At 37.7% G+C, this 24,589-nt stretch overlaps 1 protein-coding gene across 3 annotated transcripts in view; it reads right to left on the minus strand.

Annotated features, from left to right (window-relative positions):
• Positions 1-24,589, minus strand: part of UGGT1 (UDP-glucose glycoprotein glucosyltransferase 1) — a 124,352-nt gene that overhangs the window by 89,907 nt on the left and 9,856 nt on the right. For all 3 annotated transcript variants that reach the window (XM_056564052.1, XM_056564054.1, XM_056564053.1), the window contains exons 2-7: positions 14,934-15,062; positions 11,637-11,710; positions 9,235-9,365; positions 6,839-6,951; positions 3,312-3,486; positions 845-941 (exon numbers count right to left, since the gene is read on the minus strand). In XM_056564052.1, the coding sequence (XP_056420027.1) occupies positions 845-941; positions 3,312-3,486; positions 6,839-6,951; positions 9,235-9,365; positions 11,637-11,710; positions 14,934-15,058 (715 nt within the window). In that variant the 5' untranslated portion in view covers positions 15,059-15,062. The remainder of the gene's footprint in view (positions 1-844; positions 942-3,311; positions 3,487-6,838; positions 6,952-9,234; positions 9,366-11,636; positions 11,711-14,933; positions 15,063-24,589) is intronic.

A 24,589-nucleotide genomic window follows, 5' to 3' on the forward strand; every position in this document is an offset into this window, starting at 1 on the left:
CTAGATTACTTAGAGTGGAGTTTCCATTGGTAAGTCTCTCTTTAAATATCCCTGGCTTGTGCAGTTCTGTCCTTATTATAGCAAATGTTCGGATCATTTGTGCTCAGCAATTCTGGCACGTCTCTAGTTCTAGTTGTCCTTGCTCTTAGCCGTAACCATGGCATGGGTATTTGGAGGTTGCTGCTGCTTGTTGGGTTATAGTGCCATTTTGTTGATTCTATTAGGCAGACTAAATCCAGGGCTTGCCAACCAGGATGCCTCCAAATGTTGAAAAACTGTAACCCCCAGCATGGTTGTGCAGTCTTTGGCACCCTGGTTGGAAAACATTGCCATAGGGACACTGCAGGGCTGAGAATTGGTTTGCCTGGTGTTAGGTCAGAGTTTAGAGAAAGATTTAGGGTAAGAGTAGGGACTGCTAGCTAAAGTCAGTGCTTTGTATTACTCTGGTTATCTTCTGCTTCAGTCCTGGCTACCATCATCCATTCCTTCATCTTCAGTGTCAGTCGTTCATTGGCAAGTTGCTATTGTTCTTGTTATCTGTCAGTATAGAGATGCACTTTGTATATTTTTCTTGTGACCATCTTCTTGTCATACTATTTGGCCCTACTGTAAGTCCTGGGGATATCTGAGTACTCAGAGACTGAAATGGTGAATGCTATAGGTGAAGCTCAGTTCTGCCATCTAGTGATCGGCTGTTTTTATTACACATAGGTAGAACAGACAACCTTACTTAATGTTCATAATGGAAGACTCTGTACCAGCCAACACCTTTATAAATGGTAACATATAGTAATGGTGATGTAGACCTCCTATTTAATAGGATCATGTCAGAATTCCCTCTCACCTTTCACCTGTGTGTCATCTTTTGCTTTATATTCTGTACTTTTAATGGCCAGTTCCACTCCATAACCTGACAGGAATACCTTTTCTGTCCCTGGATTCTGAGTAGACAAAAAGGAAAATTATGTTACACAACAAAGGCCTGTTCTCCTGTTCTCTGCGCTACCCAAAATCCAACCAAAAAGCAAATACCCTTTCTTTCTGGCATTAAAGGGTACATTTCATCAACAAAAACTTTTGATATATTATAGATTAATGTATGCAGAATAACTTTCCAAAAGCATGTTATTAAAAAATATGTTTCTTTCTATTTTATTTTCCACTTTGAAAAAAGCCATTTTTATAGATTTCAGACTCATGCTGGAGTCCTAAATCTCAGACTGCAGCCGGGACACAGACAAGCTCAGCAACGCTCCCTGCCTGTGAAGCAGACAGGCAGGAGCCAGCACTGTGCTCATAGCCCAGCAGAGCATACTCCTGACTCTACCTTACTGCATGCCCTCATTCATTTTACTATCTGGGCTCCGATCTTTCTTCTCTCTGCACATGCAGTTGTAAACAGAGAGGAGAAGATTCAGAGCTGCAGGCTGCTGTGTTCACAGCCTCTGTGCTGGACCATGCCCCCCTCCCTCCCTCACACTAGGACAGCTGAATGAGCAGCCAAGAAGAAAATAAATCAGAAAGAAAGAGGGGGTTTTGAATGAAAAGAAACACAGGGATAGTGTCGGTGAGAGTCAGGGATAGATGGGGGGGGGATTAGGGAGAGTTTAGATCATGATAGGTACTCTTTAAGAACCCGATGCATGCAGCAGAGCTCAGCCCATCCCATGTAGCAGAGCTGAGGCTGATGCGGAGTTGCACGATCAGCTACGCAAATCCGGCTTGAGTAGCAGAGCTAAGCCTGCCGCATGGAGCACAGCTCGGACCGTCGCATGTAGCAAAGCAGAGGCTGATGCAGAGTCGGGCAAAGCTCTGTTACGTGCAGCGGGCTCAGCTCTGCTACATGAGCGGGCCACCAATGAGAGAGAGAGGGGCCGAGCATGTGAGAGCTTGCTTCTACTCTGATCGCCTAGCTTGTTCAGGCATTTAGTTTAGATTGAAAAAAGCTGCAGCTTCAAATCCTGCGCATCAAATATGCACAGGATACTGTACATGTGAATACACCCTCAATCCCACTCCCTATACAAGATACATAGCTGTCACTGTGATTACTTATTGGGCTGAAAGCTATTCCTCCTGACCCTCTCCATACACATGCAGGTTGGGTTCGGCCAAGTGTTTATGTGCTCTGAATGAGGATAGGGAAGTAAGCCGCTGCTAGACACCTCTGGCAGTGACTTATCTCCCCTAAGTACAAAAGGATCAGACATGTGGTAATCCAACTTGCCTGATCCTCCTCAACAGATTAAAGGGGTACTCCGGTGGAAAACTTAAAGTTAAACAGGTTTGTAAATTACGTCTATTAAAAAATCTTAATCCTTCCAGTACTTATTAGCTGCTGAATACTACAGAGGAAATTATTTTCTTTTTGGAACACAGTGCTCTCTGCTGACATCATGACCATAGTGCTCTCTGCTGACATCTCTGTCCATTTTAAGAACTGTCTAGAGTAGGAGAAAATACCCATAGCAAACATATGCTGCACTGGACAGTTCCTAAAATGGACAGAGATGTCAGCAGAGAGCACTGTGCTCCTGATTCAGCAGAGAGCTTTGTGTTCCAAAAAGAAAAGAATTTCCTCTGTAGTATTCAGCAGCTAATAAGTACTGGAAGGATTAAGATTTTTTTAACAGAAGTAATTTACAAATCTGATTAAAGGGACTATCCAGGAAGAAACTTTTTTTATATATATATCAACTGGATCCAGAAAGTTAAACAGATTTGTAAATGACTTCTATTAAAAAATCTTAATCCTTTCAGTACTTCTGAGCTTCTGAAGTTAAGGTTGTTCATTTCTGTCTAAGTGCTCTCTGATGACACGTGTCTCGGGAACCGCCCAGTTTAGAAGAGGTTTGCTATGGGGATTTGCTTCTAAACTGGGTGGTTCCCGAGACAGGTGTCATCAGAGAGCACTTAGACAGAAATTAACAACCTTAACTTCAGAAGCTCATAACTACTGAAAGGATTAAGATTTTTTAATAGAATTAATTTACAAATCTGTTTAACTTTCTGGAGCCAGTTGATATATATAAAAAAAATTTTTCCTGGATAACCCCTTTAACTTTCTGGCACCAGTTGAGTAAAAAAAAAAAAGTTTTCCACCGGAGTACCCCTTTAAATATGTGGAATAATGGTGTATGTCTATTTTCCAACCAGGGTGCCACCAGCTGTTGCAAAAATACAACTTCCAGCATGCCTGGACAGCCTTCGGCTGTCCAGGCATGCTGGGAGTTGTAATTTTGCAACAGCTGGGGGCACCCCGATTGGGAAACACTGGTGCATGTGAATAGAGAGTACAAAGAGTTTCATACCTCCACATAGTGCCGCAGGACATAGATAATCTTCCTTGCTCTCGCCTTCTCTGACAAATGTTGGTGGAAGAGTGAAAATTCTCTGGTGCTGATTTCACCGTAGAGTATGACGACAGGACTGTCAGGGGATGAGCCGGGATACTGGTGATCGCCCTTAAAAAGGAAAGGCTTTGGCCTGTCCAAATAACACGACATGGTGAGTGACAGGTTAAACTGAGTCAGTACTAAATAACAGAGGAGAAATCAAAATCAAAATAAACCGTGAGATACCAGAACCAAGGAAACAACATATTCTGTAGGCTCAGTGCACTACATACGCCAGCAAGCTGCAAGATAACTGCTGAACCACCTACATATCGTCCAACACTCCTATATAAACAAGCTCCTTCAAACATGGAGGTAAGTGGCCGCCAGATCTACCTTATCTCCCGGGGATATAAAGGATCAGATAAAGAGTAACTCCAACCGCACTCTGGTGGCAGGATATCCATTTAAATCTCCTGCAAGTTAATAACCTGAGACTACAGCGATCAGGATACGGATTTGCCCAAGTCACATGAACAACTATGGGATTTCCTGCAAGTCCTCATCGCTGTAGTCTCAGGCTACGACATTGAAAGGGAGTTATTTAGGGATAGTAACATAGAGCTAATTTCTACCAAAAACAGCACCACCCCTGTCCTCAGGTTGTGTGCGATATTGCAGCTCAGTTCCATTGAAGTGAATAGAGCCAAGTTGTAATACTGCACACAACCTGAGGACAGGGGTGGTACTGTTTTTGGGAAAAATAAGCTTTGTTTCTATCCTACTTTTAGGGTACGTTCAGATGAGCAGATCCACAGCCTATTTTACGCTGAGGATCTGCCGCCAAAGGACCCCTACAGGGTGCCTCAGATGTGCCCTCTCAGAGCAGCAATACACTGCTACGAGCAGACACACTGTGATGTGTAAGTCGCCATGCTCATGCACAGTATACTCGCACATCCCAGCTGCTCTTGGCCTAGCTCAGGGAGCAAGGGGAGCGGCTGGGATGTGTGCGAGTACACCGCGCATGCGCGCAACGACTTGCACATTGCAGCAGTGTGTCTGCTCATAGCAGCGGATAGCTGCTCTGAGCAGGCACATATGAGGCACCCTGTAGGGATCCTTCGGCGCCGGATCCGCAGCGTAAAATACACTGTGGATCCGCTTGTCTGAACTTACCCTTAACGATCGCCAGCATATATTTACGCTCGTGGCCGGCTCCCATTATGTGAAGCGTGCTCAGGAGCTGAGCGCGCTTCATACCTGGCAGGTCCCGGTTGCTATCTGCAACCGGGACCCGCGGCTAATAACGGACATCGCCGATCTGGCTGATGTCTGGTATTAACCCTTAAGACACCACAATTAAAGTTCATTGCGGCCTCTAAAACGGGAGAAAAGTATCGCCGGTTAGCTCAGTGGGCTGTTCGGGACCACCGCGGCATTCCTAACAGCTGAGAGGACAGCAGGAGTCTTCTTGCCTTTCTCCCGGCTGTCCGATCGCCGCTTGATTGCTCCAAGCCGGAGATCCAGGCTTGAGTAATCAACCGCCGATAACAGTGATCAATACAATGCTATAGCATAACATTGATCAGTGTATTCAATCAGTGGGTTTGGGGGGTCCCAGTGGTCAGACCCCCCGCGACCAAACACTTATCTCCCCTATACTGTGGATGGGGGATACGTTGTATTTTGCTGCAGATGTCCTTTAACCATATGAACCTACAGAATAAAGATAAGGTGTCATTTTTACCAAAAAGTGCACTGTGTAGAAACAGAAGCCCCCAAAATTTTAAAAAATGCTGTTTATTTTTTTTTCAATTTTGTCCCACAAATCTATTTTTTTAGGTTTTGCCATAGATTGATTGATGTCATTACAAAGTAAAATTGATGGTGCAAAAAACAAGCCCTCATATGGGTCTGTAGGAGCAAAATTGAAAGTGTTATGATTTTTAGAAGGTGAGGAGGAAAAAACTAAAGTGCAAAAACGGAAAAACGCTGAATCCTTAAAGGGATACGCCACTGCTCAGCGTTTGAAACAAACTGTTCCGAACGCTGTAGCTGGCGCTGGGAGCATAGAACTGCACCCTCATGACATCACACCCCACCCCCTCAATGCAAGTCTATGGGAGGGGGCGTGACAGCCGTCACGCCCCCTCCCATAGACTTGCATTGAGGGGGCGGGGCGTGACTGCATGTGGGGACTGGGCTACTACGTCACGAGCTCCCGGCTCCAGCGTTCCGAACAGTTTTCCAAACGTTGAGCAGTGGAGTACCCCTTTTAGGGGTTAAATAGATATATTCTGCCTCCGAATCATGACCAGAGTTATGCTTTAAAGGGGAACCCTGGTGGAATTTTTATTTTTTTTAAATCAACTGGTGCCAGTTATACAGATTTGTAAATTACTTCTATTTAAAAATCTTAATCCTTCCAGTACTTATTAGCTGCTGAATACTACAGAGGAAATTATTTTCTTTTTGGAACACAGAGCTCTCTGTTGACATCACGAGCACAGTGCTCTCTGCTGACATCTCTGTCCATTTTAGGAACTGTCCAGAGCAGCATATGTTTGCTATGGGGATTTTCTCCTACCCTAGGCAGTTCCTAAAATGGACAGAGATGTCAGCAGAGAGCACTGTGCTCGTGATTCAGCAGAGAGCTCTGTGTTCCATAAAGAAAAGAATTTCCTATGTAGTATTCAACAGCTAATAAGTACTGGAAGGATTAAGATTTTTTAATAGAAGTAATTTACAAATCTGTTTAAACTTTCTTGATAGCTATCACGCCCCCTCCCGTAGGCTTGCATTGAGGGGCGGAGTGCGACGTCACACGGGGGCGGAGGCGTGACGTCACACGCCGCCGGCCCTGTAGTCGCCCGTAATCAGACCCGGAGCGAACACGCTCCGGGGACTGATTACACACGGGGTGCCGCGTGCATGATCCCGGGCGTCCCCAGCTGCGGGACTCCCGCGATCAGGCATCTTATCTAGAGATGAGCGAACTTACAGTAAATTTGATTCGTCACGAACTTCTCGGCTCGGCAGTTGATGACTTTTCCTGCATAAATTAGTTCAGCTTTCAGGTGCTCCAATGGGCTGGAAAAGGTGGATACAGTCCTAGGAGACTCTTTTCTAGGAATGTATCCACCTTTTCCAGCCCACCGGAGCACCTGAAGGCTGAACTAATTTACGCAGGATAAGTCATCAACTGCCGAGCCGAGAAGTTTGTGACGAATCGAATTTACTGTAAGTTCGCTCATCTCTAATCTTATCCCCTATCCTTTGGATAAAGGATAAGATGTGTAAGCACCGGAGTACCCCTTTAAGGCGAGTGTTAGGCCATGTTCATACAGAGGAATCTCTGAGCGGAGTTCTAGCACCGGGGGAACATGCAGATTTAGCTGATCCTCAGAGGGTCGGCACTTGACAGACAACCCCCTTTAATCTCATAGAGATGAACTGTACCAACCAAACAGCAAAGTCACCAATCGGAATATAAATTCTACCTTTCCAGAGCTCCACTGAGAAGTGATGGCAACTTGTCAAGATCACAGGTCTTCTCCCCATGAACCACTATAAAAGCTTTGCAGCCTGCAGGGGGCGCCTCGTCTGATGCAATCTGAAATTAAAGGGGTCCTTTTTTTTACAGATATGGAATAATAAAAGAGAAAAAGCTGGTGCTGCAATACATTCCAGGTCTTAAAAGTAACAGAGGTGCAGAGCTGTCACTGCGTAAAAGAATGTGAACAAAAGCTATTCATTAAAGGGGAACTCCCCTGGAAAACATTTTTTTTTTTTTTTTAGTCAACTAATGCCAGAAAGTTAAACAGATTTGTAAATGACTTCTATTTAAAAATCTTAATCCTTCCAGTACTTATCAGCTGCTGTATGTTCCAGAGGAAGTTATTTTCTTTTTGAATTTCCTTTCTGTCTGACCACAGTGCTCTCTGCTGACACCTCTGTCCATTTTAGGAACTGTCCAGAGCAGGAGCAAATCCCTATAGCAAACCTCTCCTGCTCCAGACAGTTCCTAAAATGGACAGAGGTGTCAGCAGAGAGCACTGTGGTCAGACAGAAAAGAAATTCGAAAAGAAAAGAACTTCCTGTGGAGCAAATAGAAGCTGATAAGTACTAGAAGGATTAAGATTTTTAAATAGAAGTCATTTACAAATCTGTAGAATAAAAAAGTGTATTAGTCCTCAGCTAATGGTAGATGTCAGACACCAGACATCTACCATTTAATCTTTTTTTTGATATTGAGCTGAGGACTAATAAACTTTTTTATTCTACTTTTTTTCGATCTCTCTGTGGGGGAGAGTTTTAGTTAACCTCGCTCATTTTTTGTGGTTGAGCTACACATAACCACTCCTAATTTACAAATCTGTATAACTTTCTGGTACCAGTTTCATTTAAAAAAAAAAAAAAAAAAAAGTTTTACAGGGGAGTACCCCTATAATAATCCCCAATATTAGAGGGTTCAGCCAACATTTATTTACCGTATTTTTCGCCCTATAGGACGCACCGGCGTATAAGACGCACCCAATTTATAGGTGCAAAATCAAAAAAAATAAAGATTTTGAACCCAATAGTGGTCTTCAACCTGCGGACCTCCAGATGTTGCAAAACTACAACTCCCAGCATGCCCGGACAGCCGTTGGCTGTCCGGGCATGCTGGGAGTTGTAGTTTTGCAACATCTGGAGTTCCGCAGATTGAAGGCCACTGCATAGGAGGTAATACTCACGTGTCCCCGCCGCTCCGGACCCGTCACCGCTGCCCTGGATGTCGCTCCATCGCTGTCGCCGTCGCTCCGGAACGTCTCTGCTGCCGGCCGGGTATCCTCGCTCTCCATCGCCGTCATCACGACGTTACGCATGCCGACGCACGTACGCGACGACGTGATGACGAGGAAGGAGAGCGCCGGCCATACAGGGGATCCCTGAATGGAGAAGACACCGAGGAGGCAAGTAAGGTCCCTCCCGGTGTCCTGTAAGCACTAACCCGACTATTCAGTCGGACTGTTCGGGACCGCCGCGGTGAAATCGCGGTGGTCCCGAACAGCCGGGTTAGTGTCACTTTCCCTTCAGACGCGGCGGTCAGCTTTGATCACCGCGTCTGAAGGGTTAATACAGGGCATCACCGCGATCGGTGATGTCCTGTGTTAGGCGCGGGTCCCGGCCGTCGATGGCCGCAGGGACCGCCGCGATAGGGGTGTATTCGCCGTATAAGACGCACCGACTTTTTCCCCCCAGTTTTGGGGAACAAAAAGTGCGTCTTATACGGCGAAAAATACGGTAACTATTAATTAAATAGGCACTGTCAGAATCCCCAAAAAACTTTTTATATGTTGTACATCTGGGCAAAACATTAACGTTTCTAATAAACTTCATAAAAATAGTTTTTTTTATAGAAATCATGGTTTATAAGAAAAAAAAGACCACTAGGGGTCCCTATACCATACAGAACATAGTCCTGTCTTCTTGCAGCTTTGTCCCAGCTGAAGCACAAGCAAGGACAACGTCCAGAAAGTAAGGGCAGGACTATGGCTCCTCTGTGCTCACTCCTGTCCTATCAGACTGCAGCATGAAAACAGAGCGGAGAAGGTTACAGAGCGGCCTGCAGTGATTGGATGAAGATACCCAGCACAGCAGACTCAGGGAGGAAGTGAATGCATCGTGAGTGAGGGCGGGCTCAGTGCCTCGGCCACGCCCCTTTCTGAGCAGTTGATGTCAGAATGAGTGAGCAGCAGAACGGGGAAATTTGTGAACCAAATACAGAAACTAGAGGCAACATTATTTTTTTAGCTCTTTTTTTATTATTATTTTTTTATATCTTTTTCCGGGACAGCTGAATGGCAACCATAGTGACTGTTTGCCGAGTAGTCCCAGAATAGCAAATACTGACCTGTTGGAAGGTCTGGACGGTGGCTGAGTAGGAGCGCAGAGACAGCGCAAACTTCAACAGATTCTGCTGGACGGGAGAGAGGAGGCGAGCGGCTCTTTTCAGCAACAGATCGTAGCTAGTAGAATCCGAACCTAAAGGGTTAATACAATGTATGAGGATTTCCACACTGTACAAGTGACATTATGGAGACATGTAAAACTAGGATATACACACATTAAATGGTATTGTTAAAGGGGTACTCCGCTGCTCAGCACTTGGAACAAACTGTTCCGAACGCTGACGCCGGCAGCTCGTGACATCATAGCCCCGCCCCCTCATGACGTCACGTCCCGTCCCCTCAATGCAAGTCTATGGGAGGGGGGCGTGACATCCGTCACACCCCCGCCCATAGACTTGCATTGAGGGGGCGGGGCGTGACGTCATGAGGGGGCGGGGCTATGATGTCTGAGCAGCGGAGTACCCCTTTAATATTAAAGGACATACAATATCTAACAATGTTTATTATAGGCCTCTCTATTCAAACACAGTGAGGTTGCAAACCAAAACCTTACCCCAGTGTTCTCCAAACAGTGTGTCTCCAGTTGTTGAAAAACTACAACTCCCAGCATGCCCGGACAGACTTTGTACCACCTATAGTGTGTCCCCTCCTCTGTGTACCCTCTTATACTGTGTCTCTTCTATAGTGTGTGAGGAAAAGGGGGGGGGGGGGAATGAATGGAGCATACGACATCCATAAAGCACTGATCTGCAACCTATGGCTTTGTAGAACTATAACTCCCAGCATGCCCGAACAGCCTTTGTATCACCTATAGTGTGTCCCCTCCTCTGTGTACCCTCTTATACTGTGTCCCCTCTATATTGTGTGTGGAAAAGGGGGGGGGGAAATGAATGGAGCATAAGACATCCATAAAGCACTGATCTGCAACCTATGGCTTTGTAGAACTATAACTCCCAGCATGCCCGAACAGCCTTTGTATCACCTATAGTGTGTTCCCTCCTCTGAATACCGTCTTATACTGTGTCCCCTCTATAGTGTGTGTGGAAAGGGGGGGGGGGAATGAATGGAGCATAAGACATCCATAAAGCACTGATCTGCAATCTAAGGCTTTGTAGAACTATAACTCCCAGCATGCCCGGACAGCCTGTGAAGGCATGCTGTGAGTTGTAGTTCTGCAGATCACTGCTCTATAGTGAAGCTGACCCAAAACTAGTACAACTTCCAGCACGATGCACTATAACTTATAAAGCAACATGCTTGGAGTTGTAGTTTTGGTTTGGATCAGCAGCAAAGCCACAGGCTGTGAAAAACTCTAAAAAAGTGGGCAGGTCATTTACAGTTACAGTTTTTGGCCAAGCTCACCTTCAATTTTCTGTATATAAAAATTTTTTTTTTTTTTTTTTTTTTTTTTTTTATACAGCATGCAAAGCAGCTCATCACATCCCCTTCTCAGGTAGCATGCCCTAGAATCAGCCGTAGCTCCAGTTACGGAGTCTCAAAAACTGATTGGAGCTACGGCTGATTCTAGGGCATGCTACCTGAGAAGGGGATGTGATGAGCTGCTTTGCATATTCCCTTACCCAGAAGCCCGCGGAGTGCTAATTACCTTTTTTAATCTCTGTCCACCGGAAACGGTGTCCCTCCCTGAGGGAAACACTTAGAGGGGTATTCCAGGATTTTTTTTTTATTATTTGACTATGCTACAGGGGCTGTAAAGTTAGTGTAGTTCATAATATAGTGTCTGTACCTGTGTGTGACGGTTTTCTCACAATTCTTCTGTGATTTTCACCCCAATATTTATTTTTAACAGCATACAAAATGACTGTTGTCTCAGACTTTTCCCAGCTTGCAATGCGTCCGAGACCTGACTCACCAGTCAGCTGATGACAGGGAAACTGTCTGCTACAATGGGTGGAGGGCTCAATCTGCAACTAATGCAATAGCTGTAGGCACCCTGATTGAAAAGCACAGGTCTTTTGAATGGATGCAGCTCATTTATGTTTCAATGTGTGGGAGGGAGGAAAATGGAATTGTGGGATTTGTAGTAAAAAAAAAGAAAAGTCAAACAGGAAGTACAAGTTCACAAAAAGATAGTCACAGTATTATGGTAATTTCCCAACATAGTCATTTAGCCCCAAGACAAGCGCAGATCCTTCCTAAGCATGTCCATTACTGTCTGACAGGTACGTACTAAAATCACCTTATGGTGGATAACCCCTTTAATTCTGTTACCTATTTTTAATATATATATATATATATATATATATATATATATATATTTATTTATTTATTTTCAGATATTTCCAAAACCTCACGTCAGGATCACTTGGACATCATTCATTGGTGGTGGAAAAAAACAAAAAGAAAAAAAAAAAACTGATTCCAATATCTAGGACAATGCTACCTGAAAAATCCACTTGTTGGTTTTCATCCACAAACGTCCAAAATGTATCCAGGCCGTCATCAGCCAGAAATTCACTATAAAAGAAAGAGCAGGTAAGGTAAATACAAGAACATGCGAGACACGCCAATATTATAATAGGTCACGATTACACAAGTATTTACACGAGTGTTCCTCTACATAAGAAAACATGTAGAAAGCTTCATATTGGGATGCACCTGTGCAAAAGGCCCCATTCACATTGTGTTTTGTGCACATCAGCAACCTGTTAAAAAAAAAAGGTGTGCCGACATATACCACGCTATAGTACAGTATATGTCTGGGAAATGGACCAATCATAGTCAGCATTTTTTAGGCTACATTCAGTCTATTTAAAAGGAGAACTGTACTGGAAATTATTCCTTTTCCTCTGTGCCCGGCTGCAAAAACTTAAAAAACAAAATAAAAAAAACCTTTAACTCACCTTCTGACGTTCCCCCGTTGTGCCGATATTGGTGTCCCGGTCCTCCGGTGATGGGCTTCTTCCGCATCCTGGGTACGATGAGTCATACTGCGCTCAGCTTATCGCCGGCCGCAGCGATGTTCTGCCTCGGCCAGTGATAGGCTGAGCACATGTAGCCAGCCTGTGCAGCAGGGAGAAGGCGGGGCTCAGGCTCCTTACATGACTCAGCCTATCACTGGACGAGGCAGAACATCTCTGCGACCAGCGATAAGCTCAGCGCAGTATGACTCATCGTACCCAGGAAGCAGGAAGAAGACCGGCGCCGGAGGACTGGGACACCGATATTGCAACGGGGGAACGTCGGAAGGTGAGTTTAAGTTTTTTTTTTTTTAGTTTTTGCAGCCTGGGCACAGGGGAAATGAAAATGGAGCCCGCCATCTAGTAGAACCATCTGACCAGGACATGTTTCTCCATAGAGATCTGGGTCCATCTGACCAGGACATGTTTCTCCACAGAGATCTGGATCCATCTGACCAGGCCATGTTTCTCCACATAGATCTGGATCCATCTGACCACGACATGTTTCTCCACAGAGATCTGGATCCATCTGACCAGGCCATGTTTCTCTACAGAGATCTGGATCCATCTGACCAGGACATGTTTTTCCAAAAATCTGGATCATCTGACCAGGACATGTTTCTCTATAGAGATCTGGATCCATCTGACCAGGCCATGTTTCTCTACAGAGATCTGGATCCATCTGACCAGGCCATGTTTCTCTACAGAGATCTGGATCCATCTAACAGGCCATGTTTCTCTACAGAGATCTGGATCCATCTGACCAGGCCATGTTTCTTCACAGAGATCTGGATCCATCTGATCAGGCCATGTTTCTCTATAGAGATCTGGATCCATCTGATCAGGTCATGTTTCTCTACAGAGATCTGGATCCATCTCACAGGCCATGTTTCTTCACAGAGATCTGGATCCATCTGACCAGGCCATGTTTCTCCACATAGATCTGGATCCATCTGACCAGGCCATGTTTCTCCACATAGATCTGGATCCATCTGACCAGACATGTTTCTCCACATAGATCTGGATCCATCTGACCAGACATGTTTCTCTACAGAGATCTGGATCCATCTGACCAGGCCATGTTTCTCTACAGAGATCTGGATCCATCTGACCAGACATGTTTCTCCACATAGATCTGGATCCATCTGACCAGACATGTTTCTCTACAGAGATCTGGATCCATCTGACCAGACATGTTTCTCTACAGAGATCTGGATCCATCTGACCAGACATGTTTCTCTACAGAGATCTGGATCCATCTGACCAGGCCATGTTTCTCTACAGAGATCTGGATCCATCTGACCAGACATGTTTCTCTACAGAGATCTGGATCCATCTGACCAGGCCATGTTTCTCCACAGAGATCTGGATCCATCTGACCAGACATGTTTCTCTACAGAGATCTCGATCCATCTGACCAGGCCATGTTTCTCCACATAGATCTGGATCCATCTGACCAGGCCATGTTTCTCCACATAGATCTGGATCCATCTGACCAGGCCATGTTTCTCTACAGAGATCTGGATCCATCTGACCAGGACAGGTTTCTTCACAGATATCTGGATGCATCTCACAAAGTCCTGTGTCTCCATAGAGAACTGGATCCATCTCACCGCACAAGGTTGTCAATTAACTTTTGGCCCCCTATGGCCTAGCCCCCCCATTAACCAGGCCTTTCACCAAGTCACTGAGATCATTGGATTTGCCCATCTAATTTAGATTCAGACTGAATCTGAGCAACAAAAAACTGATCACTGCACTTTATGCTACTGTGGGGTGACGGGTTTAATTTCCAGACAGGACATCCAATGGTCAAATGGTCAGAGGGCAGTAATAAAAGTCATACTCTGTGTATATGATATATTGTCTGCAAACAGGATTCAGAAGATTCTGTAAGACTTGGTTCCAATGTGTAATAAGATATCAATCCAAGAACCAGAATAACAGGAAGGTGCAGAAGAGACAGATGTATAGCAGGACGAGAGTTCTCCTGAGTACACAGCCTGCGGTAGAGAAGAGGTTCGTTCTGCTCTGTGTGCACTGACACCACGGGGGAGAACTGACAAGTGCCTTACTCCTTATTCATTTCTTAGTACAGTGATCCCTCAACTTACAATGGCCTAAACATACAATAGTTTCAACATACAATTGTCTTTTCTGGACCATTGTAACTTGAAACCAGACTCAACATACAATGCTACGGACAGTCCAGATCTGTGAAACGTGTCAATGGCCGGAAGAACCGACCAATCAGAATGGGCATTCACTGGTAAAACCCCTGTATTACTGAAGTGTATGCACTGCCTGGTGTGTGGTAGCGCCCCCTACAGTACAGGGAGGTATTACATGCTCTGTACTCTTTACCTGTGCCAGGGTTAGCTGCTCCTTTGGACACCAAGTAAGGGCGACTCCATTTTATATTTTTAAGGACACTGTGTACTGTACAGGACCCTGAAGAAGCTCCTGTCCTCTACATAGACAGTGATTACAGCTCCCAGCAGATCTTTCTTACTTTTATATGGAAGGACTTTACTTTATCTATACAGTATTAGTTATTTACTTATTTTTCTTTTATTCGCTCTTTTTCCTATTTTTGGATGACATTTTGGTGGCTTCAGAACCAATTACCAGGTTTCCATGGAGTTCTGGTCTCAACATACAATGGTTTCAACATACAATGGTCGTCCTGGAACCAATTAATATTGTAACTTGAGGGACCACTGTACAATGATGTGTCCTTTGCAGAATTGTCCTCCGGTGACCCTATTTTCCTGTCTTACCTGGCTTCCAGTAGCAGGGATGTAGACGGCCACTTTGCGGTGAGGGATGTGGTCACAGCCTTGGAGTCCGCGCTCGCGGAGGAGAAACTGAGGCACATCACCAGGAAAAGGGACAATGCCTCCATATTTCTGCAAGACAGGACAAAGGACTATTACTAAACGTCTGAAAATAGACTTTACTTCTATATATGTATATATCTATACAGAGCAGCATGGATGGATGATCCTCAAGGAAGCAAAACCTAAACAAAACCACAGGCACTAAGACAGTGTTTCCCAACCAGGGCCTCTAGCTGTAGCAAAACTACAACTCCCAGCATCTCTGGGCATGCTGGGAGTTGTACAGAATGATACAGCTGAAGGCACCCTGGTTTGGAAACACTGCCCTAAGATCTGCTTTTAAAGGGGTACTCCACTGGCCAGCGTTCGGAATTGAATGTTCCTAGTGCTGTTTTCGCGCTGCGGGTCGACCACGCCCCTTGTGGCGTCATGGTCACGCCCCCTCAATGCAAGTCAATGGGAGGGGGCGTGACTGCCGTCACGCCCCCTCCCATTGACTTGCATTGAGGGGGCGTGACCATGACGTCACAAGGGGCGTGGTCGACCCACAGCACGAAAACAGCGCTAGGAACATTCACTTCTGAATGCTGGCCAGTGGAGTACCCCTTTAAAAGCCAAACAATAACACAATGGCATGTACTATATGTATCCTGTCCTATATATAGAATATATATGTATCCTGTCCTATATATAGAATATATATGTATCCTGTCCTATATATAGAATATATGTATCCTGTCCTATATATAGAATATATATGTATCCTGTCCTATATATAGAATATATATGTATCCTGTCCTATATATAGAATATATATGTATCCTGTCCTATATATAGAATATATATGTATCCTGTCCTATATATAGAATATATATGTATCCTGTCCTATATATAGAATATATGTATCCTGTACTATATATAGAATATATGTATCCTGTCCTATATATAGAATATATGTATCCTGTCCTATATATAGAATATATGTATCCTGTCCTATATATAGAATATATATGTCTCCTGTCCTATATATAGAATATATATGTATCCTGTCCTATATATAGAATATATATGTATCCTGTCCTATATATAGAATATATGTATCCTGTCCTATATATAGAATATATGTATCCTGTCCTATATATAGAATATATGTATCCTGTCCTATATATATAGAATATATGTATCCTGTACTATATATATCATATGTATCCTGTACTATATATATAATATATATGTATCCTGTACTATATATAGAATATATATGTATCCTGTACTATATATATAGAATATATGTATCCTGTCCTATATATAGAATATATGTATCCTGTCCTATATATAGAATATATGTATCCTGTCCTATATATAGAATATATGTATCCTGTACTATATATAGAATATATATGTATCCTGTCCTATATATAGAATATATGTATCCTGTCCTATATATAGAATATATGTATCCTGTCCTATATATAGAATATATGTATCCTGTCCTATATATAGAATATATGTATCCTGTCCTATATATATAGAATATATGTATCCTGTCCTATATATATAGAATATATGTATCCTGTCCTATATATATAGAATATATGTATCCTGTCCTATATATATAGAATATATGTATCCTGTCCTATATATATAGAATATATGTATCCTGTCCTATATATATAGAATATATGTATCCTGTCCTATATATAGAATATATGTATCCTGTACTATATATATATTTTATGTATCCTGTACTGTATATATAATATATGTATCCTGTCCTATATATATAGAATATATGTATCCTGTCCTATATATATAGAATATATGTATCCTGTCCTATATATATAATATATGTATCCTGTCCTATATATATAATATATGTATCCTGTACTGTATATATAATATATGTATCCTGTCCTATATATAGAATATATGTATCCTGTCCTATATATATAATATATGTATCCTGTCCTATATATAGAATATATGTATCCTGTCCTATATATAGAATATATGTATCCTGTCCTATGTATAGAATATATATGTATCCTGTCCTATATATAGAATATATGTATCCTGTCCTATATATATAGAATATATGTATCCTGTACTATATATATAATATATGTATCCTGTACTATATATAGAATATATGTATCCTGTACTATATATAGAATATATGTATCCTGTACTATATATATCATATGTATCCTGTACTATATATATCATATGTATCCTGTCCTATATATAGAATATTTGTATCCCGTCCTATATATAGAATATATGTATCCTGTCCTATATATAGAATATATGTATCCTGTCCTATATATAGAATATATATGTATCCTGTCCTATATAGAGAATATATATGTATCCTGTCCTATATATATAATATATGTATCCTGTCCTATATATATAATATATGTATCCTGTCCTATATATATAATATATGTATCCTGTACTATATATAGAATATATGTATCCTGTCCTATATATAGAATATATATGTCTCCTGTCCTATATATAGAATATATGTATCCTGTCCTATATATAGAATATATGTATCCTGTACTATATATATCATATGTATCCTGTCCTATATATAGAATATATGTATCCCGTCCTATATATAGAATATATGTATCCTGTACTATATATAGAATATATGTATCCTGTCCTATATATGGAATATATGTATCCTGTCCTATATATAGAATATATGTATCCCGTCCTATATATATAGAATATATATGTATCCTGTCCTATATATAGAATATATGTATCCTGTCCTATATATATCATATGTATCCTGTCCTATATATAGAATATATGTATCCTGTACTATATATATCATATGTATCCTGTCCTATATATATATGTATCCTGTCCTATATATAGAATATATATGTATCCTGTCCTATATATAGAATATATGTATCCTGTCCTATATATATCATATGTATCCTGTCCTATATATAGAATATATGTATCCTGTCCTATATATATCATATGTATCCTGTCCTATATATAGAATATATGTATCCTGTACTATATATATCATATGTATCCTGTCCTATATATATATGTATCCTGTCCTATATATAGAATATATATGTATCCTGTCCTATATATAGAATATATGTATCCTGTCCTATATATATCATATGTATCCTGTCCTATATATAGAATATATGTATCCTGTACTATATATATCATATGTATCCTGTCCTATATATAGAATATATGTATCCTGTACTATATATATCATATGTCTCCTGTCCTATATATAGAATATATGTATCCTGTACTATATATATTATATGTATCCTGTACTATATATATTATATGTATCCTGTCCTATATATAGAATATATGTATCCTGTACTATATATAGAATATATATGTATCCTGTCCTATATATATATTATATGTATCCTGTCCTATATATAGAATATATGTATCCTGTCCTATATATAGAATATATATGTATCCTGTCCTATATATATATAATATATGTATCCTGTCCTATATATAGAATATATGTATCCTGTACTATATATATTATATGTATCCTGTCCTATATATAGAATATATGTATCCTGTCCTATATATAGAATATATGTATCCTGTCCTATATATAGAATATATGTATCCTGTACTATATATAGAATATATGTATCCTGTCCTATATATAGAATATATGTATCCTGTACTATATATAGAATATATATGTATCCTGTACTATATATATATTATATGTATCCTGTCCTATATATAGAATATATGTATCCTGTGCTATATATAGAATATATGTATCCTGTCCTATATATAGAATATATGTATCCTGTCCTATATATAGAATATATGTATCCTGTCCTATATATATAATATATGTATCCTGTACTATATATAGAATATATATGTATCCTGTCCTATATATAGAATATATATGTATCCTGTCCTATATATATAATATATGTATCCTGTCCTATATATATGTATCCTGTCCTATATATAGAATATATGTATCCTGTCCTATATATATAATATATGTATCCTGTACTATATATATCATATGTATCCTGTACTATATATATCATATGTATCCTGTCCTATATATAGAATATATGTATCCCGTCCTATATATAGAATATATGTATCCTGTCCTATATATATAATATATGTATCCTGTACTATATATATCATATGTATCCTGTCCTATATATATCATATGTATCCTGTCCTATATATAGAATATATGTATCCTGTCCTATATATAGAATATATATGTATCCTGTCCTATATAGAGAATATATATGTATCCTGTCCTATATATAATATATGTATCCTGTCCTATATATAGAATATATATGTATCCTGTACTATATATAGAATATATGTATCCTGTCCTATATATAGAATATATATGTCTCCTGTCCTATATATAGAATATATGTATCCTGTCCTATATATAGAATATATGTATCCTGTACTATATATATCATATGTATCCTGTCCTATATATAGAATATATGTATCCTGTCCTATATATAGAATATATGTATCCTGTATTATATATAGAATATATGTATCCTGTCCTATATATAGAATATATGTATCCTGTCCTATATATAGAATATATGTATCCTGTATTATATATAGAATATATGTATCCCGTCCTATATATATAGAATATATATGTATCCTGTCCTCTATATAGAATATATGTATCCTGTCCTATATATATCATATGTATCCTGTCCTATATATAGAATATATGTATCCTGTACTATATATATCATATGTATCCTGTCCTATATATAGAATATATGTATCCTGTCCTATATATAGAATATATGTATCCTGTACTATATATAGAATATATGTATCCTGTCCTATATATAGAATATATGTATCCTGTCCTATATATAGAATATATGTATCCTGTACTATATATAGAATATATATGTATCCTGTCCTATATATATATTATATGTATCCTGTCCTATATATAGAATATATGTATCCTGTCCTATATATAGAATATATGTATCCTGTACTATATATATCATATGTATCCTGTACTATATATATAAAATATGTATCCTGTCCTATATATATCATATGTATCCTGTCCTATATATAGAATATATGTATCCTGTCCTATATATAGAATATATGTATCCTGTCCTATATATAGAATATATGTATCCTGTACTATATATAGAATATATGTATCCTGTACTATATATAGAATATATGTATCCTGTCCTATATATAGAATATATGTATCCTGTCCTATATATAGAATATATGTATCCTGTCCTATATATAGAATATATGTATCCTGTACTATTATATGTATCCTGTACTATATATTATATGTATCCTGTACTATATATATAATATATGTATCCTGTACTATATATATTATATGTATCCTGTACTATATATATTATATGTATCCTGTCCTATATATAGAATATATGTATCCTGTCCTATATATATAATATATGTATCCTGTACTATATATAGAATATATATGTATCCTGTCCTATATATAGAATATATATGTATCCTGTCCTATATATAGAATATATATGTATCCTGTCCTATATATATAATATTTGTATCCTGTACTATATATAGAATATATGTATCCTGTACTATATATATAAAATATGTATCCTGTCCTATATATATCATATGTATCCTGTCCTATATATAGAATATATATGTATCCTGTCCTATATATAGAATATATATGTATCCTGTCCTATATATAGAATATATATGTATCCTGTCCTATATATAGAATATATATGTATCCTGTCCTATATATAGAATATATGTATCCTGTACTATATATAGAATATATGTATCCTGTCCTATATATAGAATATATGTATCCTGTCCTATATATAGAATATATGTATCCTGTCCTATATATAGAATATATATGTCTCCTGTCCTATATATAGAATATATATGTATCCTGTCCTATATATAGAATATATATGTATCCTGTCCTATATATAGAATATATGTATCCTGTCCTATATATAGAATATATGTATCCTGTCCTATATATAGAATATATGTATCCTGTCCTATATATATAGAATATATGTATCCTGTACTATATATATCATATGTATCCTGTACTATATATATAATATATATGTATCCTGTACTATATATAGAATATATATGTATCCTGTACTATATATATAGAATATATGTATCCTGTCCTATATATATAGAATATATGTATCCTGTCCTATATATAGAATATATGTATCCTGTCCTATATATAGAATATATGTATCCTGTCCTATATATAGAATATATGTATCCTGTACTATATATAGAATATATATGTATCCTGTCCTATATATAGAATATATGTATCCTGTCCTATATATAGAATATATGTATCCTGTCCTATATATAGAATATATGTATCCTGTCCTATATATATAGAATATATGTATCCTGTCCTATATATATAGAATATATGTATCCTGTCCTATATATATAGAATATATGTATCCTGTCCTATATATATAGAATATATGTATCCTGTCCTATATATATAGACTATATGTATCCTGTCCTATATATATAGAATATATGTATCCTGTCCTATATATAGAATATATGTATCCAGTCCTATATATAGAATATATGTATCCTGTACTATATATATATTTTATGTATCCTGTACTGTATATATAATATATGTATCCTGTCCTATATATATAGAATATATGTATCCTGTCCTATATATATAGAATATATGTATCCTGTCCTATATATATAATATATGTATCCTGTCCTATATATATAATATATGTATCCTGTACTGTATATATAATATATGTATCCTGTCCTATATATAGAATATATGTATCCTGTCCTATATATATAATATATGTATCCTGTCCTATATATAGAATATATGTATCCTGTCCTATATATAGAATATATGTATCCTGTCCTATGTATAGAATATATATGTATCCTGTCCTATATATAGAATATATGTATCCTGTCCTATATATATAGAATATATGTATCCTGTACTATATATATAATATATGTATCCTGTACTATATATAGAATATATGTATCCTGTACTATATATAGAATATATGTATCCTGTACTATATATATCATATGTATCCTGTACTATATATATCATATGTATCCTGTCCTATATATAGAATATTTGTATCCCGTCCTATATATAGAATATATGTATCCTGTCCTATATATAGAATATATGTATCCTGTCCTATATATAGAATATATATGTATCCTGTCCTATATAGAGAATATATATGTATCCTGTCCTATATATATAATATATGTATCCTGTCCTATATATATAATATATGTATCCTGTCCTATATATATAATATATGTATCCTGTACTATATATAGAATATATGTATCCTGTCCTATATATAGAATATATATGTCTCCTGTCCTATATATAGAATATATGTATCCTGTCCTATATATAGAATATATGTATCCTGTACTATATATATCATATGTATCCTGTCCTATATATAGAATATATGTATCCCGTCCTATATATAGAATATATGTATCCTGTACTATATATAGAATATATGTATCCTGTCCTATATATGGAATATATGTATCCTGTCCTATATATAGAATATATGTATCCCGTCCTATATATATAGAATATATATGTATCCTGTCCTATATATAGAATATATGTATCCTGTCCTATATATATCATATGTATCCTGTCCTATATATAGAATATATGTATCCTGTACTATATATATCATATGTATCCTGTCCTATATATATATGTATCCTGTCCTATATATAGAATATATATGTATCCTGTCCTATATATAGAATATATGTATCCTGTCCTATATATATCATATGTATCCTGTCCTATATATAGAATATATGTATCCTGTCCTATATATATCATATGTATCCTGTCCTATATATAGAATATATGTATCCTGTACTATATATATCATATGTATCCTGTCCTATATATATATGTATCCTGTCCTATATATAGAATATATATGTATCCTGTCCTATATATAGAATATATGTATCCTGTCCTATATATATCATATGTATCCTGTCCTATATATAGAATATATGTATCCTGTACTATATATATCATATGTATCCTGTCCTATATATAGAATATATGTATCCTGTCCTATATATAGAATATATGTATCCTGTACTATATATATCATATGTCTCCTGTCCTATATATAGAATATATGTATCCTGTACTATATATATTATATGTATCCTGTACTATATATATTATATGTATCCTGTCCTATATATAGAATATATGTATCCTGTACTATATATAGAATATATATGTATCCTGTCCTATATATATATTATATGTATCCTGTCCTATATATAGAATATATGTATCCTGTCCTATATATAGAATATATATGTATCCTGTCCTATATATATATAATATATGTATCCTGTCCTATATATAGAATATATGTATCCTGTACTATATATATTATATGTATCCTGTCCTATATATAGAATATATGTATCCTGTCCTATATATAGAATATATGTATCCTGTCCTATATATAGAATATATGTATCCTGTACTATATATAGAATATATGTATCCTGTCCTATATATAGAATATATGTATCCTGTACTATATATAGAATATATATGTATCCTGTACTATATATATATTATATGTATCCTGTCCTATATATAGAATATATGTATCCTGTCCTATATATAGAATATATGTATCCTGTCCTATATATAGAATATATGTATCCTGTCCTATATATATAATATATGTATCCTGTACTATATATAGAATATATATGTATCCTGTCCTATATATAGAATATATATGTATCCTGTCCTATATATATAATATATGTATCCTGTCCTATATATATGTATCCTGTCCTATATATAGAATATATGTATCCTGTCCTATATATATAATATATGTATCCTGTACTATATATATCATATGTATCCTGTACTATATATATCATATGTATCCTGTCCTATATATAGAATATATGTATCCCGTCCTATATATAGAATATATGTATCCTGTCCTATATATATAATATATGTATCCTGTACTATATATATCATATGTATCCTGTCCTATATATATCATATGTATCCTGTCCTATATATAGAATATATGTATCCCGTCCTATATATAGAATATATGTATCCTGTCCTATATATAGAATATATGTATCCTGTCCTATATATAGAATATATATGTATCCTGTCCTATATAGAGAATATATATGTATCCTGTCCTATATATATAATATATGTATCCTGTCCTATATATAGAATATATATGTATCCTGTACTATATATAGAATATATGTATCCTGTCCTATATATAGAATATATATGTCTCCTGTCCTATATATAGAATATATGTATCCTGTCCTATATATAGAATATATGTATCCTGTACTATATATATCATATGTATCCTGTCCTATATATAGAATATATGTATCCTGTCCTATATATAGAATATATGTATCCT

This window comes from Hyla sarda, chromosome 3, assembly GCF_029499605.1.
Source record: "Hyla sarda isolate aHylSar1 chromosome 3, aHylSar1.hap1, whole genome shotgun sequence".
Classification (NCBI taxonomy): domain Eukaryota; kingdom Metazoa; phylum Chordata; class Amphibia; order Anura; family Hylidae; genus Hyla; species Hyla sarda.